Genomic DNA, 21803 nt, shown 5'->3' with positions numbered 1-21803 from the left:
AGTCTCCAGTAAAGTTCTTTTATTTGGATTTAACCTAAAATAGTTTGATCTCTCTTTGATAGAGAAATGAAATCTCCAATTCTATAGACTATAATGTAAAAATATTGAATTTGCATATTTCCAATAAAAGATATTTGCTTCATGCTTTGGGCATCTACTATAGTTGCCCAAAAGACTATGGCCAGTAAACGTAACTGTCACAGTACAGAAGTGCACATAATAAATTTACTAACTTACAAAATCATCCTTGTGTTACCAAAACACAGTGTCTTTAGTCGGCTGACTATTCATGTTGCTTGAAAAGCATGAAAATACAGGTTTTTAGCATGCACGCCCAGTTGGAAAAGGACTTGTTCCTCTGGAAACACCATTCATTTGCTTTGGCAGAGCTGAGAGCACCTGTGCATGTGAACAAGCAGGTGGGTATCTCACTGGTTTCTGCAGTCATCTCTTTCCTTGATAGGTAAGTTTTGACACCAGTCAGGGGAGAGTCCAGGCATTTAACTCAGCTTATGATTTAATTTTCCACAGCTAAGAAAACAAAATCACCAAAATAAGTTAGTTCTAGGAAAACCAGGTGGGATTTATAGGTACACTTACATGACTGTAAACAAAGAATCCTTTATAAAAGAAGAAAACGTATCAAGTCTGGCAATAGCAACCATAGAACATCATAGAGAAAAAACATTTAAAACTTCCAGGATCAAAAATAATACAATGCAGTTCATGAATTGGTTTTCATTCATTCTACCTCTGTACATTTCCCAGGATAAGAGTAAGACCATTACCCAGCTCAGGCTATTAAACTGATGTGAAATTCAAACTTGATTTTTTTTGTTCCATTCAAGAGCACTGTCTGTTATACTTGTGTAAAATGAGAACACCAAAGCTTTGAAAGAAAAGCCTGTGGACCACCAATCAAAATGCCTATTTCCTTACCTCAAGAGTTAATTCCATGCTAGAAACACACACACACACACACACACACACACACACACACGTGTGAAGAACACAGATTTCTGTACATAGTAATTTTTAAGACTAAGATGCTACAGAGTGGTGGGGATACTTACTCTTATATTAAATCCCAGAAGATCACTTATAACACCTGAGACAGCAGAAAGGATAACTACTCTTGTGATATTGTAGATTAAGGGATTCATTGTCAGTCCATAGAGTCTAAATGGTGTGTCTAGCTCCTACAAAAAACATCAAAGAATTGAAATGAAATACATGTTTTCTCATAGCTACTCAGTGGCTTCTTGCTGTGTTTTTGTCTTGGGTGTAGATGAATGCTTAAGGCTGCCTTTCTTTAATATTCAAAGAGCTACCTTCAAAACATCCATAACATGTTCTCACCTACTTTTCTACTAAGATTTTTTAGGTGAATTTGAGCAATATGTCATTTGTGGTTTAAAATATATAAAATATGATAGACATCAGCAATCATCAGAACCCGGGTAACAAAATTGGAAATTTTTTCATAGTAGTTATTAACCCAAAATCATCAGGTCAGCATTTTGAATCTACACAGCCTAGCATCTATCTCTTACTGGGTTCTGAGAAGTAAAACATTAATTTATTTATTTAAAACAGGCTAACTCACTTTATTTTTCTGGTATAAAACCACCATATTGTGGCCACAGCTAGAGCCTGGGTCCTCTACATGGAGACTCTGGTATGGGTCTTTAGGCCATAGTCAGTGAATTCCGGATAGGGAGACTTGGTGAACATGTCTCTTTCCAGAGGTTGGGGGTGAAACAGCTGTAGGTATTGGAGATGGCATCAAAGGTGCCCTTGGCAAAATTGGCCAGGGTAGCAGTGCAGTCCCCAAAGTGCAGCAATGGTGGGTATCCACCATCAGCAGCAGGTTCTTGGGCACAGGGGCTAAGATGCTACCAATGCTCTGGAGGCAAGGATGAGGCCACCAGGACAGAGATGCAGGCTGCCAGTCACCTTGCAAGGGTAGTGTGAGCATGGGGCTTGCTAATCTTGTTCCCCCAGTAGCCTCCTCACACAGGGAGGATAAAGAGCTTGACCATGATTATAGCCCCATGGATGGTGCTGGCTACCTCCGTGGAGCACTAACACCCAGAACAGCATAGCCACTGTAGTCCTCGATGATGACAAATGCCTTGAACCTGGTCCTTGATGCACAGGGAGAAGAGGCGTATCTCCTCCAGGGGCTTGATCTTCATGTCCTTGACCAGATGGCCCAACTTGGTGATGGGAAGCCACTCTTTGTCCTTAACCTTGCTTCCAGGAGCTCTGTGACCTCAGCTCTGGTCCTAACCACCACTGTGACCCCTACCCCTGATGCCACTGTGGAAAAGTCCACTTCCAGGACTCCTCCCAACCCAAGGTATCATCTGCCATTTAACGTTTTCTCAGAGAAGAGACTGATTTAACTTAAATGATAGTAAAAGTGTATCACAGCCTATGACTTACTTTCAACAACTTGGTGGACAGCTTTAATACATTGTTTACTAGAGTAAGCTGTTCTTTCTTATTTGGCTTTTTTTCCATCTTAAGATATAAATTAATCTAAGGGAAGGAATAGAAATTAAGGTAAATTTCTTAGAAAAAAATATATGTATACTGCATAAAATCTGGCATATTTCAAAGGTCATGTTTTCAAGTAAAATAAATTTTGAAATTCCAATAACTATTGATACAGAGAATATATGTCACGTACTCTAGCCCCCAGCCCTGATCAGTCTCATTCTGGCAAAGAAAAACTACTTAGTGATGAAAAAATAATTAATGATGAAGCAATTTAAATATCAAAACAATGAAAAATTTTAATATTACTTGCAATATAACATAATTAGCACATAAGCACCTTGAGTTCAAAAACTATCTTATTCATCTCACTATCCCCCTAGATAATCTAACATCCTCATTAAACATGGAAGAAGATAGCTCCTTTTACTTTACTAATTCCTTATATTTTGCCTTGTATGAAGAATTCTCCAGTATGATTCTAAGACAAAAAAAAACAAAAACAAAAATGAATGATAAATGTTTTTATTCAGTTTATGGAAAAACTTGAAATTAAAAACAAAATTACAAAAAAAAAAACACTTTATACTACTCTATTTACAAAAGATATTTCTCAATCTTAGTATCTATTCACATACTGAAAACCAAGTATTTTCCAAACATTGAATAATGTATTCTATGTCTGATACAGAAGAATTCAAGAAGCTTATTATACATGCTAAATGACACGTACTCTAAAGATCTAATACTTGACATAGAGTATGAGATTAAAAGCATGCTCCATTACCACCAATAAAAATCTCTCTATAGTATACAAAGTCTTTTCAATCCATTAGATCTTAATTCTCACAATCCTGGGAGCAAGAGGAGATATTATATCCATTTTATTAGGGATAAGCAACTACAGAGCAGCAAAGTGACTTGTGAGGTCCTTTAGCTAGAATGTGATAGCTAGACAGTGATTAAACCCTGAATCCTCTGCAGGGACCTTACAGTGTATTACGCTACCCCTAACCACTAAACCCAATTGACAGGACTGATCAATACCTGTTCTGTAAGTAATATCGAAACATTGCTGTATTTCTTATTGGTTTCAGACCCCAATGAGGCCAGACGCAATAAGAAAAGTAGTAAAGCTGTTTCCCAGATCAAAAACTCCCAGTTATAAGCATCATTCAGGAACGTTTTGTGTCCTTGGAGAACCTATATAAAGGATCAAAAAAAAAGTTAAGTTTTTCATTTACCTTAAAATCATATAATTACTTTTACTCTGTCAATTTAAGAACACTTCCAAAAATCCAATATTTTAATACTCAAAGCAGAAGAGCTTTAATACTCAAAGTATTACCTATTTATTTAATCATTATATATTTCTTTAAGTTTTCTAGATTTTCTCCTTTAGCAAGGGTCTAGAAGTAACAAAGAAGGAAAATACCACAAATAAAATAAGACAAATGCATTTGCAACTACTATCAGTGTGCCCACTCACAACGATATGGCAACCATTATTCAAAGTAATAACTTTGCATTATGTCAAGTGAGCTCCCTAAAACATGTGGCTCATCCCACTGGTATGACTAGAAAGTCCTAAGGATCAGTTCTTTATTCTGTTTTAGGCTCCAAATAACAATAGCAGCAGCAACTATGTGTCAAATTTTCTGGTAAAAGGCTTTTGTTTTTAAATTTGTTGATTTAAAAGTAAAGAAATTTACTCAAACAAGCCCAAAGTAAGATGGAATTTACTGAAAAACATACAGATAATGCTCACAGAAACCTTGTGAAAAACAGGAAGTCACCAAGCAGCTGCCCTCTCCATCTCGCTTCCCCCAGGGCTACGTAGGCTCCCATCTCCACTCCTCTTAGCCAGCTCCATTGCCTTACAAGACCTTTGTTTTCTGACTCCCCACTGAGTTTGACTCATATTAGCTTTGGCTTGTCATGGCACCCTAGCAGCAGACTTCTCAAGATAAAATGTGGAAATCAGAAAGCAATAGAATCCTAAAAGTGCTGAAAGGAAATAACTGGCAACCTGGAATTCGATTCCTGGTAAAAAAAATATATATTCAAAAGTGAAAGTGATAAAATATATTTTCAAACAAGCAAAAACTGAGGGAATTCATCACCAGCAGACTGTCACTAAAATAAATACTAAAGGAGTTACCCAAGTAGGAGGAAAATGATCCCAGAGAGAAACACAGAAATTCAGGAAATAATAAAAAGCAATGGAAAAGGTAAATATGTGAGTAAATATAAATGATTAATTACACAAAACAATAATAATTACATCTTGTGATTTTAAAATATATGTAAAATTAAGGTAAAGGACAATAATACAAAAGGTGAAAAAGTAAATGGGATGAACTGCTCTAAGGGCCTAGCACTATCAAGAGAGTGATAAATTAATCATTTTATTAGACTATAAAAAATTAAGCATGCATGTTGTAATCTCTTTACTACGTAAAACAATAGTAAAATAATATATAACAATAGGATTAAGTGGAATATTTAAAAATATTTGGTTAATAAAAAGCTGACAAGAGGAGTGAAAAAGGAAAATTAGCAGGTAGCAAAAGTAAGAACCAAATATATTTGTGGTTATAGTAATAACATTAAGTTTAAATGGGCCAGACACTCCAAAATCTAAGACTGTGAGGATGGATTAAAAAACAAGCAACCCAACTGGGCACAGTGCCTCATGCCTATAATCCCAGCACTCTTGGAGGCGGAAGCAGGAGGATCCCTTGAAGTCAGGAGTTCAAGGCCAGCCTGGGGAACAAATCCAGACTCCACTTCTACAAAAAATTAAAAAATTAGCCAGGCTAGGTAGCATGTGCTTGTAGTCCTAGCTACCAAAAAAAAAAAAAAAAGAAGAAGAAGAAGGAACGAACGAACACCAAGCAACCATAAGAGGACATGCTGATTATGAGAGACACAACTAAAATATGAGAACAAAAGAATAAAAACAGGTAGACAAAGATATAACATGTAGAAATGAATCAAGACAGCTGGTGCAATGAAATTGACATCAAATCAATAAGAAACATTACAAAGAGAGACATTTTGTAGGGTCATGAAAGGCAAAGCCTGACATTTTTCCAGATTAAAGGAGACTAGAGACATGACAATTAAATGCAATATGTAATTCTGAATTGGATCCTGGACTCAGAAAAAAAAATAAATCATTATAAAGGACATAAAAGTCAATTGCCCAAAAAGATGGATTATAAAACTAAATCTGGTTGTACCCTGTTACACATAAAGCAAAAATTGACAGAAGAGGACACATAGACAAATCCACAATCAGACTTGAACACACCTCTACCAATGGCTGACAGAGTAAGCAGACCAAAAAATTCAGTAAGGATGTAGGTAATTTGATACATATAGGACACTGCTTTCAACAATGACAGAATATAAATCTTGTCAATGTGCTAACAGAAAATTTAATGAAACTGAATATATGCTGGATAATAAAGTAAACCTCTACATATTTAAAAGGACTGAAAATATTCAGAGTATGCTTTGACCACAGTAGAATTACATTAAAATTCAATAAATGCAAAAGTATAAGATAAACCTGTAACTTCTTTTAATGCAGAAAGCACAGAAGTGCTTTACAAAAAAGGAGACCCTATCAAAAGCATAGAGGAGGGGGTTTCTAGGGGCTCCCACTGGCCAAATTTGGGACAATGTAGGCATCAAAGCAAATATAGTAACAGATTTTTTTTTTTTTTTTTTTTTTGTAGAGATGGGTCCTCATTACGTGGCCCAGGTTGGTCTTCAACTCCTGGCCTCACACAATCCTCCCACATTAGCCTCCCAAAGTGCTGGGATTACAGGTGTTAAGCTACTATGCCCAGCCTATAGTAATAGATTTTAACCCACTGTATAAAAATGAGAATACATGATTCCACAGTATAATAAATAAATGAATGAATAAATGAGAGGGAAAGAAATGAAAGATCTACCTTGGAGTGACAACTAATAATACAGAAGGAATAATGTAGTCAGAAAATCAATATTTTACAATCATACAATAGTTTTATATCACTTAATAATTACCAACTAAAATTAGAGTGATCTTACAGTTTGAAAGGACTTCAAAATTACTTGTATTCCCATTTTGAAAAGTTAGAAAAATTACCAAATATCCAAAATAGTAAAAAGTGTAGATGTATTAAAAATACATACTTAAAGACAGTGACCTAAGTCTAAAACAGAAAGTGAACCCTATATTAGAATTTTCGTTTTTCCTTAAAGCAGATGTGAAACTTTTACCTGAGCACAACAAATGAAAGCAATCGAAAGTGTCAGCAGGAACACTGAGGATACAACCACATCAACTGAACGCTGTGGCCCCCGTCTCTGTGGAGTGAGACACATGTTAATGTTTTAGATTACTGGCAGACAGCAACCGCCCTCACATCATTAACACTCTGAGTTGTACTACATTCATGTGAAAATGTTTATAAGAAGTTTCTGAGATAGGATTTTAACATATTCAGTACATAAAGTCATCAACTTTTAAGTACTGAAATCCATGCATTTCCAAATTAAGGGTGACTGATTCATTGACATACTGGAATATTTCCCAAAAAAGCTGGAATATTTCCCAAAAAAGTCAGAAAAATATACACTATTTAATTATCACTTTGCCCCTAGGAAATTTAGATTTTCTTTTCCCTTTCTAAGCTCTTCTTTACCTACCCCTACTAGCTTTGCAGAGACGACATCCAACTTGCTGTCCAGCAAGTCTGTCAGCGGCTGGTATGATCTGCCTGACACCCAGAACTATACTGTCTACTGAGTAACTGCTGCCAGGAGCTTCAGTGAGCAGATTCTTGCATATACTCTATTGTTAATCAAATAAAACTCACCTTTAGATAGGAACGCAGTGATAACCATATTTTAATATTCTCCACCTTCTTAAGTCTGAAATGAGGTATTTCATATTTCCTAGCTTTCCTGGCAGAAGTAATATGGCTGAAGAGTTTTGCAAATAAAAATCTCTAGAAGAGGTTTAAAAAAAAAATCACAGTGAAATGTACGTATGTGTCTGTGTATTCACATAATTGCCAATGATATTCGCAGAATACAAAAATGTTAAAAAGAATGAAGTTCTAATCAGTGATCACTAAGATGGGCAGTGAAAATTTTCATTAATAGCTCATTACCCTGTTGTTTCCAAAGCACATTACATAGTAATATACCTCTTCACAATGTGGTACACTCAACATTTGCAAGGAATATTCTTTGGAGACCCCCAAAGAATGGTTGGCATTTGTGGATCCACTACTTCACAAACTCAAATGTTTATACATCATTCTGCCTTATTCCCAAATTAAATCTCTATTCAAAATCACATTTCTGGGACTGGGCATGGTGGCTCATGCCCTGTAATCCCAGCACTTTGGGAGGAAAGACAGGGGAATCACTTGAGCCCTGGAGTTAAAGACAAGCCTGGGCAACAAAGTAAGACCTCACCTCTACAAAAATACAAAAAATTAGTCGGGTGTGGTGGCGCAGGCCTGTAGTCCCAGCTACTGGGGAGGCTGAGCTGGAAGGACTGCTTGATCCTCAGGAGGTCAAGGCTGGAGTGAGCCGTGATAACACCACTGCACTCCAACCTGGGCAACAGAGCGAGACCCTGTCTCAAAAAAAAAAATAAAATAAATCACACTTCTTCTGCATATCACCAATATTTTAAACCCTCCATCCATAATTTTTATCAAATTTCAACTTATGTATTTCTCACTTGGCCATTTTTCGCAAAAACACTATCACATGTAGATAATTATTTTATTCTATGGATAAAAAACAAAAAAGGGACATTGAGGTAGAGAACCTAAGCAGTTGGCTAGGCTCACTCACTGGCTAAGCCACTTATTCTACATGTGGGGCCTGGCAGAATTTCAGATTACAATGTGTAATATGTAAATAGTCAATAACACAAACAATAAATCCACAAATATCAAAAGTCCACTTATCAATCCCTTATTGCCCACATCAGCTTGAAGAGAGACCAAATCAAGAGAACAAAAACAACTCAATGGACTATCATATACAAAAACAGAGGTAAAAAATTTTACTTATTTCTCCACTGACCTGTTTATATGTTCTCTCTGCCACACACATCATGAAAAAAAACATCCAAGTAAGACATAATCTTTCAAAAAAATTAATTATGGACAAAACAATAATAGGTGTAACAGGTGGTGCCCCACAAAAGAGAGTCAAGATCTCCTCAGCTGAAATGGACTTTAACTGGTCAAGGCTCTTCTCATGGAAAAGTCGATGTAAGAATGGAAAAAATGCTAATCCAACAGTGACAACATTTCCCAGCATCTGATAACCTACTCCTTGCTGATAGGCATTGACCTGTGAATTATTTAAAATTTCTGTCATTATTGTGTAGCTAAATGGAGTTGCAAAGCAGTATTTATCAAACACTATTTAGACTATTAAAAACACTATCTAAAAGTATAAATACAAATGACATACAGATTTATGACTTTTAAATCTTATTAAAAATTGGGATTCAATGAGATAGGAATATCTGTAGAGCATACCTGAACAGTTGACTGTGCTAATAGAGACCAGGTATAACAAATAATATATACACTACCATGTAAAGACTCTGACTACAAAATTACATATATATGTTAATAATATATTACATATAATATGTATGATATATATATGTGCTTCAAAAGCGGAGTCATACTGTTTTAATCACTAAGAGATTCTTATAAAATAGCTCCTGATCACTTAGTATATTTTTTGAAAACTCTGGAAACATATTCAATCTTACCCTGCTCATGATGATGCCACTTATTTCCAACACAGACATATCCATCTTTTTGCACTCATTCCCCTCCCAGATTATTGCACTAACTCGATCAGAGGAAGGACTTGAATTCTGAAGCCAGAATAAATGATTCTGAGAAGAAAAATATAAAATTGTTTCTATCCATGTTTTATTGCCTCCATTAGTTTTTCTTTCCCAGGCTCCATTCATTTGCCAGCACTCTAATAACCGCTTCTATAATGCTGGTCCTTTTTGTCTTTCTTTTTTTTTTTTTTTTTTTTGAGACAGGGTGTCACTATGTTGCCCAGGTTGGTCTCAAACTCCTGGGTTCAAGCAATCCTCCCATCTGCCTCCCTCTACACAGCCTTCTGTTTAGCAAGGACCACAATCACATACCACCATGGCCCGCTAGGTCCATTTTTCTTCACTAAGCCATTCTCTTATCTAGGGAGAGACTAAATGTCTTCTGTTATGAGGAGAGATAGCAGTCCATGATCTCCAAGGTTGCTTCCCTCTCTAAAGGTATGGAAGTGAGGATAAGCTTAGTGTAGTCATGGGCTACTAAGAAAGAATTTCTAGAGCTACGAGATTACACTAGGAGTAATAGGAAGTAAAGGAAGATACTAAAAGGCCTTATACATTACATGAATGACTGAGGAGTTAAGTCTGTTTCTGGTCTAACCAGGACACAGAGAATTAGTGAGGCTTAGAAAAGCTCAAGTGGAGACAGTCACAATGAAAACAGCTCCCTCTCCTCTTCTGCCATATCATGTCTCATTCTTTTTTTTTTCTGAGACGGAGTCTCACTCTATCGCCCAGGCTGGAGTGCAGTGGCCGGATCTCAGCTCACTGCAAGCTCCGCCTCCCGGGTTTACGCCATTCTCCTGCCTCAGCCTCCCGAGCAGCTGGGACCACAGGCGCCCACCACCTCGCCCGGCTAGTTTTTGGTATTTTTTAGTAGAGACGGGGTTTCACGGTGTTAGCCAGGATGGTCTCGATCTCCTGACCTCGTGATCCACCCGTCTCGGCCTCCCAAAGTGCTGGGATTACAGGCTTGAGCCACCGTGCCCGGCCTCATGTCTCATTCTTTAAATACTAGCTCAAGTCCCATTTCACCACCATGGTCCTCTCTGACAGCCTCAGCCTTACTAACTTTGCCCTTCTCCGAAATGAAAAACTTTTACAGTCTGTATCAGACAAATTAGCATCTTATTATATGGTGCTTTTATGTTGTCCTCTACTTATTTTCTATATAATTATCTTGTTCCCAAACTAAAATATAACCTTCTAGAAAAGGACCATCTGGCATATATTTTCTCTTTCTACCAAAACGCTTAGCATAATGCCAACAAGCATTTATTTATTTGAATCACTGATTTAACTGATTCACTGACTTATACAACTCATATTTACTAAGCACCTACTATGTATCATGCCTGTGGATAAAATGGAGAACAAGACAGATGTCCTTGCTATCAAGGAGCTTATAGACTTCTGAAGGAAGTTACTATACAGCATGGTAAGGAAAAGCAAGAGTGCTTTAGGAGTATATAGGAAAGGCTTCCTGAAGGAAGCATCACTCAGGCCAAGATCTGCCTGGAAATAAAAAGGAATGAACCAAAAGAATGGGCATTAGAGAAAATTATGTCCCAGGCAAAGAAACCTGTATGCATAAGGTCCCAGAGGCACATGAGGCCTGGTTACATATCAGGAACAAAGAAGGTTAGTCCAGTCAAGTTCACCATGTGAGAAGCAGGGACAGAATGGTCAGAGACGAAACTGTATTAGAACAAATAAAGGAACAGAAGCAAGCAATCCAGAAAGAAGAAAAAAGGATTTTAAAGGAAGTGGCATTATCAGATTTGTATTTTACAAGTATCACTCTGGCTGTAGCAAGGAAAATGAAAGGAACAGAGGCAACCCTACAGAAGTTACTGTAATAGCTTCTTATTTTACCCAGTTGAGATAAGATGATGGCCTGCACCAAGCAGGGTGACCACAGAGATGCAGGTATTTAGAGAGCTGAATCAAAAGAACATAAGCGATTAAGGGTGGAAAGAATGCGGCCAGCCGGGCATGGCGGCTCCCAGCACTCTCGGAGGCCGAGGCGAGTGGATCACTTGAGGTCAGGAGTTCGAGACCAGCCTGGCCAACATGGTAAAACCCCATCTCTACTAAAAATACAAAAATTAGCCAGGTGTGGTGGCAGGCAGCAGGCGCCTGTAATCCTAGCTACTCAGGAGGCTGAGGCAGGAGAATCACTTGAGCCTAGAAGGTGGAGGTTACAGTGAGCTGAAATTGTGCTACTGTACTCCAGCCCGGGTGACAGAGTAAGACTTCACCTAAAAAAAAAAAAAAGGGGGGGTCAAGAATGACTCCAGGCTTTTTGACTTGGGTGGGTAGTATAGTATTAACAAACACAGGGAATAAAATAATAATAGGCTAGGTGAACAGGATTGGAAAATGATTTATTGCATTTGACATGGTGAGTTTACCACACTCAATTATTCTTATATATGTCTTAAAATTATACTGCAAATCTCAAAGGAGGGGAATGCTAAAGAGATCAAGATCATCATGATGCTATGCATAACTACTGAAAGCAATGTAATTTAGATGAATCTTCAGGCTGAATGCAAAAAATATTTAGCCTCACTGCAAAATCAGAAAAAGTGGCATAAAATTTTAATGAGAGCCAGGTATGGTGGCTCACCCCTGTAATCCCAACACTTTGTGAGGCTAAGGTGGGAGGACTGTTTGAACCCAGAAGTTCAAGACCAGCCTAAGCAAGATAGTGCGACCCTATCTCTACAAAAAATTTAAAAATTAGCCAAGCTTGGTGGTTAATCAGGAGGCTGAGGTGGGAGGATCACTTGAGCTGGGGAGGTTAAGGCTGCAGTGAGTCATGATTGCACCACTGCACTCCAGCCTGGGCAACAGAGTGAGCTCTGTCTCAAAAAGAAAAAAAAAAAAACTTTAATGAGAAAATTTACATTGTTTCTGGTTCATTTTTTAAAAATTATATACATTTAATGAAGTGGTTTTTTAAATGAAAATGTATCACCTAAATCAATGGTATCTTTGAATCAAGAAAATTGGATAATTAAGCAAATATGTATCCATCATTCACTATTTGCAAGTCAATGTAGAAATATTTAGCCTAAAGAACAAAAACCTAAGAATCATAACAATCATTGACATTAAGCAACTGAAAGGTTGATATGAGAACTATTTCTTCATCATTCAATCTATCCAGAAGTGGAATAAGCTGTATCATTAAATAACAAGCACTCCAGCTCCAGAAGTATTTAAGAAGAGGCCAATTGATCATCTGATGGAGATATTAACAATAATGCTAACATTTATTGGGTATTTACTCTTGCCTGGTATTATGCTATGTACTTTATATTATCTCATTAGCTATTTCACACTATTCCTAAGAAGTAGGAACTATTATCACCACACAACAGATGGTAAAAAATTTACACAGATATAGAATGAATCTCTACATTGGTTGGAAGGTTGAAATACCTTCTCATGACTGATTTTATGACATTAATATAAAACCTGAAATTAAAACCGTTATTTATTTTATGCACTATTCAAAAAGCAAGCAGTACCATTTCCTAGTAATTCATATGTAACACTGTGATGTTTATGAAAATATAAGGTATATTTTCTACATGCAAAGTTTACTCATACAAAATACAAAATAGGCCGGGCGCGGTGGCTCAAGCCTGTAATCCCAGCACTTTGGGAGGCCGAGACGGGCGGATCACGAGGTCAGGAGATCGAGACCATCCTGGCTAATATGGTGAAACCCCGTCTCTAATAGAAAATACAAAAAAAAAACTAGCCGGGCGACGAGGCGGGTGCCTGTAGTCCCAGCTACTCGGGAGGCTGAGACAGGAGAATGGCGTGAACCCGGGAGGCGGAGCTTGCAGTGACCTGAGATCTGGCCACTGCACTCCAGCCTGGGCGGCAGAGCAAGACTCCGTCTCAAAAAAAAAAAACAAAAACAAAAAAACAAAATACAAAATACACGTTAAGGACCATTCTAAGGAAAATAATAAGAAAAAGTAATATAAAAAAAATTTAGGTTAGGGCAACTCTAGATTACTTCTCCCTGAATTCTAATCCCAACATCTTCACTTACAGGCTATGCTCAATTTCCTCACCTCTAAACTGGGGATAATAATAGTATCTACCCTACAGGACTATTGTAAAGTTAAATGAGATAACAGAATGCCTGACACACAGTAAGAACACAATAAATACTAGCTATTTTTATCATGCCTGCACAGACCTGCTGAAATACATCCTCTTTGGGGTCACGTTTGGTCCCTGAGTGAAGGGTATTCACATGAACCCCCTCACTGTCACTGGTGACAGATGACCGGCACTCTGGGCCATGTAGCAGGTCGTCCCATAACATATCCTCAGTCTCCGAGTCATGGCGGGTGCTTTCTGAGTCTCTTCTTGACATGTTGAGGCTTCGAGAGCCACCACTCACACCAGATCTAGAGCCCTTTAAAGGAAAACAAAAAGGAAAAAATGTTCTTCATCTTTAAAAATAATTATATGTGAAATAAAATTAAAACAAGTTATCTACAGCAATGGCTTGAAAGCCTTCAAAAGTCAATCACCATGAATTCATTTTTTCACAGGGCTTCACATAACAATAATTCTTTTTTATTTTTTGATACAGGGTCACACTCTGTCACCTAGGCTGGAGTGCAGTGGCATGATCATAGCCCACTGCAACCTCAAACTCTTGGGCTCAAGCAATCCTCCTGCCTCAGCCTCCTAAGCCGCTGGCACTACAGGTGCATACCATCACATTCGGATATATATATATATAGATTTTTTTTTTTTTTTTTGTAAAGATGGGGTCTCATTTTGTTGCCCAGGCTGGTCTCAGACTCCTGGTCTCAAGCTATCCACCCACCTCAACCTCTCAAAGTGTTGGGATTACAGGCGTGAGCCACCATGTCTGGCCAATAATAGATTTTAATATTTAAATGTTAAACTCTGATGTCTCTAGCAAGCAGGACTCCCTCTAAGAAGCGATTGCCAAGTTACAGAACTGTTCAACTAAGGTGTTCTGGGAAGGGAGTGATTGCTATAAGCACACCAAGATGACCAACTCAATTGGCTTAGCTGAGCTTTTTGACACACACAAAGTGTCCCCAACTCTAAATATTGTGAAGTTGGCTACAGACCTACTCAGCTCCAAAATGTTAAAGGATAATCAGGCAAAGAAAAGTACAAACATAAATATGAAAGTTATTCCATGATCACAATTGCCTTGTTCATCAAAACAAAAGAAAAACCACACCACCACCATCTACTCTGCTCACCTCTGACTTACAATTTTCCAAATAATATAATATGCCCTTTAGCTTTCATGATGAGATTTACTACTCCCATCTTTCAGAACTCCTTTCTCAAAAATCTATCTTCATCAGTGTCAATCCAATTTATGATGTTTAAAAATAAACCTCATATTCCAAGTGAATATTTAATAATCTTATTATTCAGGGATTAAGTAACCTGTTTCTGGGCATCATCTGTGATACTTTTAAGCTCAGGGTCAATGCAGAAAAATATTCTTTCTAGGTGTGTAGTCATTAAAAGCTGCCAGATAAGGAGATAGATAATTGGAGACAAGGAAAGGGCTGGCAAATATTAATGTAAATGCAACTTTAGGGCAACCAATAAAAAAAGGAATGGATAAAGTTATTACACTCAAAAATACACCTTGATTTCTCAAAGGGATACTTTACCTGGCTAAAGGCTGCTGATTCAAATTCTGATTCAGCCAGACTATCTGAATCCCGCACAATATGACACCACCTTGTAGTGGTTTTCTTTACCTGCCAAAAATCAAACCAACAAACAATAGGAAGATATGTTAAATGCTTTGTTACTAACTTCAATGATTTAGTCCTATACTTTCATAAACTAAAATAGAAATTACCTGAGAGTTTAGGTGCCTTGAAAGTATTGATTTTCTATTCTTAACTTCACAACCATTGTCACTTGAGGCCCCTTCCACACTCCTACGCAATAATATCATCTGTGTCCGTGCTTCACCATCTTCCTCACTTGACAGGTCATCAGACACCCCATTACCCAAACGCCTAAAAGTCTCCTACAAAGAGAACAGCAATATCTTCACAGGGGACAGCTAAAAATATTCTAATAAGCTGCATGTGTAAAAACAAAAAAATCATACAAAAACTACCAAGCAGCAAAAGTAAACTAACCCAAAACTGAATAAATCCATATATTATTTAATCTCAATTAAGAAAAATATTAACTTGAAACTAAATAACCTAAATGAAGAGGCAGTGTTATGGAGTATTCAAAAACCAAGACTCAAGTCAAACTCTAAGCCTGAATCACAACTCTTCTACTTACTAGATACATAACCTTGAGCAATTTACTAAATCTGTCTGGAGCTGAGTTTCCTCATCTGAAAAGAAATGATAATAAAAGCATCTATTTCACAGATTTGTTGAAAATAAATGAGATAAGTTAGTATACGTAAAGTACTTAGAACAATGCCTGGTTATAGTAATGGCTCAATAATTATTAGACTAAATGCCATGATCTAACCAACAAGAAAACAGTTTAAAACTATAAAGTAAAAGCATATAGCTAGTTTTAGACATAGATAAATTTCCCAAACTCTTACTATACTATCACTGCTTCTCTGGAATATGACACAGCACCCTCTTCACTAATCTGTTTATTAAATCCACTAGCCTACTGCTAAGGCTGGATAACTCGCAAAATTAGTAACAAGTCTAGTACTAGAAATTTTAAGACTAAGTTCCAGTCTTCATGTGATAGCTTCTTTTCATATCCTGTGGTTTTACTTGTTAGAACAAATTTACAAACCTACTAGTATCTATTTTATATCTCTAACAGAGTCTTAATACGAAAATGCTACATGAGGAAAAAAAGGCTTGTTAAATCCATCTAAATCTTACCCTACGGCACTTTTCTCCATCTGAAAATTTTGCTTTCTCTCTTGTTTGCCACATTCTAATCTCCGGTCGACATTGTCTCTTCTTAATGATAGGACGGACACAACTTGGGTCATTGTCAGTTTCAGTCCCTTTGTTAGATATTAATTTTACTCTTTTAATCCTATTTTTTTTAAAAAAAGGAAAAGAAGATTAGTTTTTTGAAAATAACACCTTTCATGAAACCACTTTCTTCTAAGGAATACGCTATATTATTCTGGAAATCAAGAAAATTCAGGAATCATATTTTTCAGGATTTTAGCTTGCTAAGTAAGGGTGTAGAATGACAAAATATTCAATCACAGACTCAGAATGTGAGTCTATTCTTCAAAGACTCAGGTCAATTAACTGAAAGGAAGCATATACTTTTCAGTATGCACAAAAGTAGGTTCATAGTCCTCTCCACATCTTCTCAAACACAATGCAACTCGTACCTTATATCGTCTGTTACTACTACTCCACTAGCCCAGCAGACTTAGGGTGCACATGACCTACTGAGACACCAGCTGAGTGGCCAGGGAGTGCTTGTGCCACCCCTACTGCAAAGCCAGGCAGTGTTGCTCACAGCCCAGGAAGAGACAGAAGAGTAAAAAGGACCAGCTCAGCCAGAGTAGAACAAGGGACCCCAGTCCTGAGGCCCCCATTCCAGGACCTAACTTATGGACGACATTTCTAGACACACCTTGGACCCAAATGCAACCAGCACATTTGAAGGGAAGGATCCAGTCTCAGCAGGAGTCATCACCTGCTGACCAAAGAGCCCTTGGGCTCAAACAGTAGCCAGGCAGTACTCACTGTGGGTCTTGGGTGAGACTCAGAGCCATACTGGCCTCAAGAGTGACCCAGTATATTCCCAGCTGTGGTGGCTACAGGGAGAGACTCTTTCTGCTTGAGGAAAAGAGGGAAGAGTAAAGGCAACCCTGTCTTACAGGCAGGGTATGAGCTCAATCACAGTGGGGTAGAGCACCAAGTGTGCTCTTGAGGTCCCTGATTCTAGGCCATGGCTCCTGGATGGTATTTCTGGACCCGCCCCGGGCCAGAGGGGAGCACACTGTCCTGAAGGGAGATACCCAGGCCTATCAGCACTGACCGCAAGCTAACCAAAGAGCCCTTGGACCTTGAGTGAACATCAGCGACAGCCACGCAGTACTTGCTGCAGGCCTGGGGCAGTGGTGGCCATGGGGAGAGATTCCTCTGCTTGAGGAAATGGGAGAGAGGAGTAAGGAGTTTGTCTTTTGGTTTGGGTGCGAGCTCAGCTGCCACAGAACACAGCCACAGGTAGATTCCTAAGGTTCTCAATGCCAGGCCCTGACAGCATCTCCGGATCTGCCCAGAGCCAGGGGTAACTTGCTGCCCTAAAAGGAAGGACATAAGCCTGGCTGAATCTGCCCTTGGGCTTTGAGTAAACACAGGTGGTAGACAGGCAAGTGGTCACCATGTGGACCTTGGGCAAGACCCAGTGCTGTGCTGGCTTCAGGCGTGACCCAGGCCAGTCCCAGTATTAATGGCCACAGGGGTGCTGTGTCACCCCCTCCTGGCTCCAAGCAGCTCAGCAGAGAGAGAGAGAGACTTTATTTGTTTGGGAGAAAGTTAGGGAAGAAAACAAAAGTCTCTGCCTGGTAATCCAGAGAATTCTCCCAGATCTGACCCAAGACCACCAAGGCGGTCACCCCTACAAGTCTACAGCAGCTGCAGCATTACTGGGCTTAGGGTGCCCCCGAATGCAGATACAGCTGCAGTGACCAAAGACTTAGATCACAACACCCAATTCTCCTCAAATACTTGGAAAGCCTTCCCAAGAAGGACAGGTACAAAGATGCCCAGACTGTGAAGACTACAATAAACATCTAACCATTCAATGCGCAGACACTAATGAACATCCATAAGCATCAAAACCATCGAAGAAAAAATGACCTCATCAAACCAACTAATAAGATATAATAAGTGACCAATTCTGGAGAGACAGAAATATACAACCTTAGAGACAGAAAATTCAAAATAGCTATTTTTGGCCAGGCACAGTGGCTTATGCCTGTAATCCCAGCACTTCGTGAGGCCAAGGGACAGGTGGATTACTTGAGCTAAGGAATTCAAAACCAGCCTGGGCAACATGGCAAAACCTCATCTTTACAAAAAATAAAAAAATTAGCTGGGTGCAATGGCATGTGCCTGTAGTCCCAGCTACTTGGGAGGCTGAGGCAGGAGGATCACTTGAGCCTGGGAGGTGGAGACTGCAGTGAGCCGAGATTGTACCATTGGAAAAAAAAAAAAAAAGCTATTTTGAGGAAACTCAAAGAAATTCAAGAATACACAGAAGGAATTCAGAATCCTATCAGATAAATTTAACAAAGAGAGTGAAATAACTTAAAAAAAAAAAATCAAATTCTGGAGCTGAAAAATGCAACTGACATACTGAAGAATGCATCAGAGTCTCTTAACAGCAGAATTAATCAAGCAGAAGAAAGAATTAGTGAGCTTGAAGACAGATTATTTAAAAATACAGAAGAGACGAAAGAAAAAAGAATAAAAAAGAATGAATACACCTAAAAATTCTGGAAAATAGCCTCAAAACAGCAAATCTAAGAGTTACTGACCTTAAAGAGGAGGTAGAGAGAGAGATAGGAGTATAAAGTTTATTCAAAGGGATAATAACAGAAAAGTTCCCAAATCTAGAGTAAGATACCAATATTCAAGTACAAGAAGGTCATACAATACCAAACAGATTTAACCCAAAGAAGAATACCTCAAGGCATTTAACAATCAAACCCTCACAGATCAGGGACAAAGAAAGGATCCTGAAAGCAGCAAGAGAAAAGAAACAAATAGCATACAAAGATGCTCCAATATGTCTGGTAGCGCAAACTTTATAGGCTAGGAGAGAATGGTATGACATACTTATTTACTTATTTCTTTTTACTTTTTTTTTTTTTAAGATGGGGATCTCAGTTGCCCAGGCTGGAGTTCACTGTCATAATGACAGCTCACTACCACCTCAACGTCCTTGGCTCAGGTGATCTTCTTGTCTCAATCTCCAGCGTAGCTGGAACCACAGGCACATGTCACCACACCCAGCTAATTTTTTATTTTTATTTTTGTAGAGATTGGGTCTCCCTAATGTTGCCCAGGTTGGTCTTGAACTTCTGGCCTCAAGCAATCCTCCCATCTTGGCCTCCCAAAGTGCTGGGATTATAGACATGAGCCACTATGTGCAGCCAGTCTGACATATTTAAACTGCTAAAGGAAAAACCTTTTTATCCTAGAATAGTATATCCAGCAAAAATAAACTTCAAACAAGAAGGAAAAATAAAGATATCCCCAGAAAAAAACAAAAGCTGAAGGATTTCATCAACAACAGACCTGCCTACAAGAAATGCAAAAGAGAGTTCTTCAAATTGAAAGAAAAGACATTAATGAGCAATAAGCAATCATCTGAAGGTAGAAAACTCATTAGTAATAGTAAGTACACAATAAAGACAGAATATTATAACCCTGTAATTGTCGTGTGTAAACTATTCATATCTTCAGTAGAAAGACTAAAAGATGAACCAATGTAAAAGAATACAACATTCCAAGACATAGACAGTACAAAAAGATATAAATACAAACAACAAAAAGTTAAAAAGCAAGGGAACAGAATGAAAGTGTAGTTTGTATTACTTTTCTCTTTGCTGGTTTATGAGTTTGTTTGCTTGTTTATGCAATCAGTGTCATCAGTTTAAAAATAATAGGTTATAAAATATTATTTGCAAGCCTCAATGTAACCCCAAATTAAAAAAAAAAAAACAGACACACAAAAAAATAAAAAGAAATAAATTTTAAAATACCACTAGAGAAAATCACCTTCACTAAGAGGAAGACGAGAAAGAACGAAAGAAAAGAAGATCACAAATGAACCAGAAAACAACTAACAAAGTGGCAAGAGTAAGTCCTTACTTATCACTAATGGCATGGAATGTAAATGAACTAAACTTTCTAATCAAAAGACACAGAGTGGCTTAATGAATTAAAAAAACAAAATCCATGATCTGTTACCTACAAGAAACAAACTTTAGCTATAAACATACACACAGGCTGAAAATAAGGCAATGGAAAAAGATATTCCATGCCAATAGAAACTAAAAATTAGCAGGAGTAGTATATTAGTCCATTTTCATGCTGCTGATGAAGACATACCCAAGACTGGGAAGAAAAAGAGATTTAACTGGACTTACAGCTCCACATGGCTGGGGAGGCCCCTCAGAATCATGGCGGGAGGTAAAAGTCACTTCTTACATGGTGGTGGCAAGAGAAAATGAAGAAGAAGCAAAAGCGGAAACCCCTGATAAACCCATCAGATCTTGTGAGACTTATTCACTATCACAAGAACAGCATGGGAAAGACCAGCCCCCATGATTCAATTACCCTCCCTGGGTCCCTCCCACAACCCACTGGAATTCTGGGAGATACAATTCAAGTTGAGATTTGGGTGGGGACACAGCCAAACCATATCATTCTGTTCCTTGCCTCTCCAAACTTCATGTCCTCACATTTCAAAACCAATCATGCCTTCCCAATACTCCCCCAAAGTCTTAACTCATTTCAACATTAACCCAAAAGTCCAGCATCCAAAATCTCATCTGAGACAAGGCAAGTCCCTTCAACCTATGAGCCTGTAAAATCAAAAGCAGGCTAGTTACTTCCTAGATACAATGGGGGTACAAGTATTGGGAAATACAGACGTTCCAAATGGGAAAAATTGGCCAAAACAAAGGGGTTACCGGGCCCTTGCAAGTCCAAAATCCAGTGAGGCAATCAAATCTTAAAGCTCCAAAACGATCTCCTTTGACTCCAGGTCTCACATCCAGGTCACGCTGATGCAAAAGGTGGGTTCACATGGTCTTGGGCAGCTCTGTCCTTGTGGCTTTGCAGGGTAAAGCCTCCCTCCTGGCTGCTTTCACAGGCTGGTGTTGAGTGTCTGGGGCTTTTCTAGGAGCACAGTGCAAGCTGTTGGTAGATCTACCATTCTGGGGTCTGGAGGATGGTGGCCTTCTTCTCACAGCTCCACTAGGTGGTGCCCCAGTAGGGACTCTGTGTAGGGGCTCCGACCCCACCTTTCCCCTTCCACACTGCCCTCACAGAGGTTCTCCATAAGGGTCCTGCCCCTGCAGCAAACTATTGCCTGGGCATCCATCTTCTGAAATCTAGGCAGAGGTTCCCAAACCTCAATTCTTGACTTCTGTGCACCTGCAGGCTCAACACCATGTGGAAGCTGCCAAGGTTTGGAGCTTCCACCCTCTGAAGCCATAGTCTGAGCTGTACATTGGAGTATATTGGCTCCATGGCTGGAGCAACTGGGACACAGGACATCAAGTCCCAAGGCTGCACACAGCATGAGGACCCTGGGTCCGGACCATGAACCACTTTTTCCTCCTAGGCCTCCAGGCCTATGATGGGAGGGGCTACCATAAAAGTGTCTGACA

At 38.7% G+C, this 21803-nt stretch overlaps 1 protein-coding gene across 15 annotated transcripts in view; it reads right to left on the bottom strand.

The window, feature by feature from the left end:
- PHTF1 (putative homeodomain transcription factor 1) overlaps positions 1–21803 on the bottom strand; it is a 60899-nt gene continuing 39096 nt past the window's right edge. For 9 of the 15 annotated variants that reach the window (XM_023222809.2, XM_023222805.2, XM_026456709.1 and 6 more), the window contains 12 exons: positions 16309–16468; positions 15291–15464; positions 15097–15186; positions 13617–13838; positions 9314–9442; positions 8608–8880; positions 7380–7511; positions 6781–6867; positions 3550–3705; positions 2449–2544; positions 1074–1199; positions 1–531 (listed from right to left, as the gene is read on the bottom strand). In XM_023222809.2, coding sequence (XP_023078577.1) covers positions 511–531; positions 1074–1199; positions 2449–2544; positions 3550–3705; positions 6781–6867; positions 7380–7511; positions 8608–8880; positions 9314–9442; positions 13617–13838; positions 15097–15186; positions 15291–15464; positions 16309–16468 — 1666 coding nt within the window. In that variant the 3' untranslated portion in view covers positions 1–510. Of the gene's footprint in view, positions 532–1073; positions 1200–2072; positions 2984–3549; positions 3706–6780; positions 6868–7379; positions 7512–8607; positions 8881–9313; positions 9443–13616; positions 13839–15096; positions 15187–15290; positions 15465–16308; positions 16469–21803 lie in introns of those variants that run through there. The other 6 variants (XR_002733791.2, XR_002733789.2, XR_002733790.2 and 3 more) reach the window with 4 other exon arrangements.

Source organism: Piliocolobus tephrosceles, chromosome 1 (assembly GCF_002776525.5).
Source record: "Piliocolobus tephrosceles isolate RC106 chromosome 1, ASM277652v3, whole genome shotgun sequence".
In the NCBI taxonomy this organism is placed as follows: Eukaryota; Metazoa; Chordata; class Mammalia; order Primates; family Cercopithecidae; genus Piliocolobus; species Piliocolobus tephrosceles.
This window is presented reverse-complemented; position numbering and strand designations above follow the sequence as displayed.